We start from the raw sequence: 6659 nt of genomic DNA on the forward strand, positions 1-6659 counted from the left end.
TTCGTAGAAAAGTTTTATGAACAATTGAGCTTTCGGATGCCACTTTCACATCCCCTTAAGATGCCAGTTTATGAAAAATGAAATTTCACGACTTTCAGGACCTACCTTAGGGTCTCCATATTCACGTTTCTAAATATGCAACGATTTGAGACCCCCAGTTCGTAGAAAAGTTTTATGAACGATTGAGCTTTCAGATGCCACATTCACATCCCCTTAAGAAACGGATTCCGCACGATTGTTAAAAAAGTGTCAAAATTGTTGGGGGAAAAAAAGTACAAGTGTATATTTGTGGGAAAGTATCTATAAAATAAAACCACAAAGTGCATTAAGTAATGCTGTTCAATATTCTTTGCATAACACGTTTATCTGCATCTTTGCCTTACATAAGAGAATGAAGTATCAAGTTTTCGGCACCCACGGCAGTAATTCCGCATCCCCTCCGCAGCGGAGCTCAGAGGAGGCTCTTTGTTAAAAGGCGGAATCCGCGTCCGGATACCGCGGAAAAATGTCGAAATTGCTCGGAAGAAAAGGCGCGTTTCGCGAAATGGAGCGAGGATCCGCGGCGGAAGAAACGCGCGTTTTGCCCGCGCGGAGGAGCCACATGGGCCGCCAGATGGCACGCACGCTTCGGCGTAAGCTGCGTGCAAATGCGTCCGCAATTGCGCGAGTGCGCACGCGCGTGTGCGTGCGAAAATTATGCGCAGGAACTGCCGAGCCCGGAAAGACGCGGCCGAGGTGCGTTTTCCGCTGGCAAACGTGCTCGAGGTTTATGCACCGCCTGTTCTATCGTCCGAAATTAGGGATTAATGTCGGAACTCACGTGGGAAACCTACCATTGCGTGAATTGTTATCTCACTTACGGACAATTGTCATAATCACGTGGAACAAAAGTATCAGAAAACGGCGAAGTTCGCCGGCACGCCGACAGAGAGCGCCACCGTGGGTAAGATGTTTCTTTTAACACATCCCGAGTCGAAATTCTTATTTAACCCTCTTTGGGCCTGTGTAACTTTCAGGTCACATTTTAAATGAAACATTTTTTTTTCATTTGCATATATAGGTTCCTAATTGCTTATTTTTCGTTCCCCCAATTTTCTTTTTATTTAATGAAAAATTCGGCCCATAGAGGGTTAAGACATTCAATTGCAGGTCTTAAGGGGATGTAAAAGTGTGATGTACACGTAACGAACAGTCAAAACAATTTATTACTTTTCTCCAAACTGGGTGCACCGAATTATCGGAAACTTTAACACATTGCGTGAATTGTTATCTCACTTACGGACAATTGTCATAATCACGTGGAACAAAAGTATCAGAAAACGGCGAAGTTCGCCGGTACGCCGACAGAGAGCGCCACCGTGGGTAAGATGTTTCTTTTAACACATTCCGAGTCGAAATTCTTATTTAAGACCTCCAATTGCAGGTCTCAAGGGGATGTAAAAGTGTGATGTACACATAACAAACAGTCAAAACATTTATTACTTTTATCCAAACTGGGTGCACCGAATTATCGGAAACTTTAACACGTGATTATGGAGGCCCTAAGAAATAACGCGCTGCTCGTGAAGTTTAATTTTTCAACAAAAATGTTGTACTTATCTCAGCCAAGAACTAAAAAAAGATATTTCTTTTTCGAAAAATGAAATTTCACGGGCAGCGCGTTCCTTTTTAGAGCCTCCATAATCATTGTTAAGGTTTTAGATAATTTGGTGCGTTCGGTAAAAAATCGCTCCACTTTCTGATACGGGTCCCTTTCATAACATGGAAACCAACACGTATTACCACGACATGTGAAATGTCATTTTAAAAAATCCTAAGTCTAAAAAATGCTTTCATAAGCAGTTTTCCAGCGCAGCATCCGATCAGCGGTCCAGGCGCTAGCAAGACAACTTCGAAAGTTTCCTCTATAAAACAAAAAAAAAGAAATATCAAAATCGATTAGGTCCAGGCGCTAGCAAAACTACTTCGAAAGTTTCCTCTATAAAACAAAAAAGAAATATCAAAATCGATTAACCGAGGGAAAAGTTATGCATGACATACATATAAAATAGTATGTACGGATCGAATCGAGTGCCTCCTCCTTTATTGAGTGGGTAAAACGTCGCTCCACTTTTCGATGCGGATTCCTTTCATAACCTGGAAACCAACACGTATTACCACAACATGTGAAATGTCACTTTAAAAAATCCTAAGTCTAAAAAATGCTTTCATAAGCAGTTTTCCAGCGCAGCATCCGCTGAGCGGTCCAGGCGCTATCAAGAGGCGTGCCGATCGATCTGATCGCTCGAAAAGCGCGACTCCCGTATCGACAGTTCCTTCTGGACCCGGGAGGGGATCCGTCCCTAGATCAGAGAGAGCGAGAGGGACTAATAGAGAGTACCAAAGCGCGAGAGAGACGCTGGAAGCAGGAAAAAAGAACGGCGCTCGACTGTCCGGTATTCGTTCGCAATGCTCCTTGGCTCCCACGATCGGTTCATGGTCTCGGGCTTAGCACGGATACTCGTATCTGTGTATCCCAGGGAGGGGCGGGAGGGCCGGCGAGGACCGCGACGTAGAGGCGGAATATCGCGCGTGTAAACGCGCCCTTACGGTCCCACGGCGCGCCGGCAGGCTTGGCCTTGCCGCGTGAAAGGCACACGGAAACCGCCGCGTCCATCTTGTTACGTAAAGACCAACTTTTCATGAGATATCTGTGTCCGAGCGAGAGCCTCTCGCGAGCCTCGCGAGGTCCGGCGAGAGGGGTGGGGATGGGCCTAGTGGGTCTGGAGGACCCAGCGCCGGACGCAACACCGGATGGGAGCAGGGTGGGGATGAGCCGGTGGACCTGGTGGACCTGGAGGACACGGCGCCGGGCCCAACACTGGACCTAACATCATACCTGACACCAAACCCAAGACCAGACCCAAGACCAGACCCAACACTGGACCCAACACCGGACCCAAGACTAGACCCAAGACCAGACCCAACACAAAACCTAACATCATACCTGACACCAAACCCAAGACCAGACCCAACACCGGACCCAACACTGGACCCAACACCGGACCCAAGACCAGACCCAAGACCAGACCCAAGACCAGACCCAACACAAAACCCAACATCACACCCAACATCATACCCAACACCAAACCCAACATCACACCCATAACCAAACCCAACATCATACTCAACACCAAACCCAACATCACACCCAACACCAAACCCAACATCACACCCAACACCGGACGTCGCATGGTGGAGGGAATCTAGCGAGCAGCGAAGGCTTCTCGCGCGTGAAGCTAATCTCTCCACTCGGTGCTGACGTCTGGATTCGAAGACAGGGACTGGGTTGCGACACACTTATTCCGGTTTAGTTGCGATAGATTCCCTAGCGACGTTGACCAATCGCGAGGCCAAGCTATGAATCGATGACGAGGGCCCGCTGGGGTGGGATTTAGTTGAGTGTGGTGATTAGGTACAGGTTTTAGGATGGGCGATTTGGTGGGAGTATGTAGTCGTAGACGTTGGGATGTGGCGATGGGCCTAGGGTTGAATGCTGCACATGATGATGGGAGCCGCACTAGGCGAGCAACGAAGGCTTCTCATGCGTGGAGCTAATCTCTCCGCTTGGTGCTGATTGCTAGTTTCGAAGACGCGGACTGGGTTGCGTCACATTTATACCGGTTCAGTTACGGTAGATTCTCGAGCGACATTGACCAATCGCACGGACAAGCTTTGGATTGATGCTGAGTTCCCACTGGGGTAGGAGTCGGTCGTGGGCGTTGATTTGGTGCAGGTTTTGGGTTAAGCCACTTGATGGGAGAAGTCAGCCGTAGACGTGGGGATGCGCTTATCCTGCCAGGGTATCCAGCAAACGGAACAAGGAAGGCTTCTCGCAGATGGAGCTGATCTTGTCACTCAGCGTTAAACATTAGATTCGAGGACGCAAATTACGGTACGATATCTTTATTCTGGTTTAGTTATGATAGGTTCCCGGTTGACATTGACCAATCGCAAAGCCAAGCTGTGGATTGATGCCGAGTTCCCATTGGGATGGGAGTCGACCGAGGGTGTTGATTTGGTTGAGGTTTTGGACCAAGCGATTTGGTTGAAGTCAGCCATAGACATAAGGAAGCGCTGGTTGAGCTGATCTTGAACCCATTAGACTAGGGAATCTTGCAAAGGGAACAAGTTAGGCTTATCACGGATGGAGCTGATCTTGAACCCATCAGACTAGGGAATCTTGCAAGGGGAACAAGGAAGGCTTATCACGGATGGAGCTGATCTTGAACCCATCAGACTAGGGAATCTTGCAAGGGCTGATCACGGATGGAGCTGATCTTGAACCCATCAGACTAGGGAATCTTGCAAGGGGAACAAGGAAGGCTTATCACGGATGGAGCTGATCTTGAACCCATCAGACTAGGGAATGTTGCAAGGGCTTATCACGGATGGAGCTGATCTTGAACCCATCCGACTAGGGAATCTTGCAAGGGGAACAAGGAACGCTTATCACGGATAGAGTTGATCTTGTCGCTCAACACTGAACACTAGATCCGAGGACGCAAATTATGGTGCGATATCTTTATTCTGGTTTAGTTACAATAGGTTCCCAGTTACCATTGACCAATTGCACAGCCAAGCTGTGGATTGATGTTGGATGCCTACCAGGGTGGGAGTGTGGTTGAGCAAGGTGGTTTGATGGGAGTATTTAGCCATGGATGTGGGATGTATGGACCACATATACTGATGTGATTAAGAAGATGGCATAACTGGAAGAGGGAAAACAGAGGGGCTACTTCCTTGATCCTTCTCTTCCTCTTTATAGAAGAAATGGCGCTCCGCTATGACGACCGTCCACCTGATAACAAGAAAGAAAGGGAAGTGTAAATATGGTCCCTCTATTCGTCCTATCCTTATGTATGATCACACATATCTAGCCACACTTATCCCTTAAGAAAAGAGTGCAATTATCCAAATTTGCATGTGTGTAATGAAGGTAAAATGCAGTATGTCCATGTGTAGAAGCTCTCATCCATCTTTTGCCACCAGGCAAAGATCTTTGTCGTACAAACACATTCGATAAAACTATACCGCATAATCGTTAAGCTACATTCGCATTTGCAGGACTATTCGATATAGTAATTCAAACGGGGATTTGACATTCCGACTTGGGATGCATTCGACGGGATTATCTGAATATATGTCTAACATAGATTCGGGGCGATTATTCATCTCCATATTTGGTAGGCTTATTCAATGCGCGTACTTATGGTTATCTGGAAATATATTCGATATTCCCATTAGGTATCTCCTGTGCAGTACCATTTCGTAATGGATTTATCGTCGAGTCTCAAATTCAATGACATTTTAGCTGTTACGTAAATGTCCTATGTACGGGATCGTGTGCTCCTTCGAGATCCATCATAAATATTGCTTAAGTAACATAACGACTCCGTGTTCGAGAATATCTAGATAAAGTCGTATCTGAAATCTAGTCGCACCTAGATTCGTTTCCACTACCTTGTATTCTTGACAATTTATTATTCCCGTCTCTGAGAAGGCATCTTACTCACCGAGAGGAGTAGATTAATACCACAAACCTATTAATAGTTTATACAAAATTATCTTAATTTATTAATATCATCTCGTAATGAGATCCCCATTAAATTTCAAAATCAATGACAATTTATGTATTACGTTAATATTGCACGTAAGAGATTGTGTACTTCCTTGGGTATTATCATAAATATTGCTTAACCAGCGTTACGACATATTGTTTAATAATATCTAGATAAAATCATGTCTGAAGTCTAGTCGCACCTAGATTTGTTTAAAATAAATTATATTCTTGACAATTGACTATATTTGTCTGAAAAGGCGTCTTATTCATCGAGAGGAGTAGATTAATACCACAAACCTATTAATAGTTTATACAAAATTATCTCAATTTATTAATATCATCTCGTAATGAGATCCCCATTAAATTTCAAAATCAATGACAATTTATGTATTACGTTAATATTGCACATAAGAAATTTTGTACTCTCTTCGGAACTCTACAAAACATCTTAAAAAATATGTCGCTTGAGATATTTAGCAAAGATAACAAATAAATATTAAAAAATTATTCTGTACTGCCAGGAAGTAGTCGCAATAACATTGGCGCGTTATACAAGAGTCCACTGTGTTTCTCTATACAAATAAAAACTGATATTCATCCGTCAATAAATATTTCACGTAAAATAGGGATAAAAAAAATGTTTAAATTAATTCTAATGTACGAAATGCAGAATTTTCGATATCTCGATACGAGAGACGACTACTAGTTCGCCGAGAGTGAAAGAGCGAGGATGGAAAGAAAGAGAGAGGCAGCGGAACGAGGGAAAACGAGAGATAAGGAGACGGCGAGATATCGGAATCGGGAGGGGGAGAGAGAGAGAAGGAGAGCACTGTGCCAATGACGCTCTCTTCTCTCAATGAAATTCCCCGACTCGATTGCGAGTGCACTGGATCCGCGTATGGCCGCGCGTAAATAATCACGCGTGGGCGGCTGCGCACGCGCACTCGCGACACACGTATTAGCGCGTGTAAATATAGTAACCGAGATGGGATTACGCAAAACTGCCTAGCCGTAAGAACAGATTTTCCAGGAAGAAAGGACTTGCCTTCAAATTTGA

The 6659-nt window shown here is 44.9% G+C and overlaps 1 protein-coding gene across 1 annotated transcript; it reads left to right on the top strand.

Annotated features, from left to right (window-relative positions):
- Positions 1-2747: 2747 nt before the first annotated feature.
- Positions 2748-3249, top strand: LOC105703565 (circumsporozoite protein). The gene is made up of 2 exons (XM_012432056.1): positions 2748-2804; positions 2896-3249. Exons 1-2 carry the CDS (start codon positions 2748-2750, stop codon positions 3247-3249), a joined length of 411 nt encoding a protein of 136 aa, XP_012287479.1.
- Positions 3250-6659: the final 3410 nt, after the last annotated feature.

This window comes from Orussus abietinus, unplaced genomic scaffold (assembly GCF_000612105.2).
Source record: "Orussus abietinus isolate OABI.00-Male unplaced genomic scaffold, Oabi_2.0 scaffold146, whole genome shotgun sequence".
NCBI lineage: Eukaryota > Metazoa > Arthropoda > Insecta > Hymenoptera > Orussidae > Orussus > Orussus abietinus.

Bases quoted from the DNA above. Each gene is read 5' to 3' on its own strand.
- LOC105703565 (XM_012432056.1), top strand. From the start codon at position 2,748: ATGGGCCTAGTGGGTCTGGAGGACCCAGCGCCGGACGCAACACCGGAT. The intron at 2,805-2,895 runs GTGGGGATGAGC...ACCAAACCCAAG, and splicing joins CAACACCGGATGGGAGCAGG to ACCAGACCCAAGACCAGACC.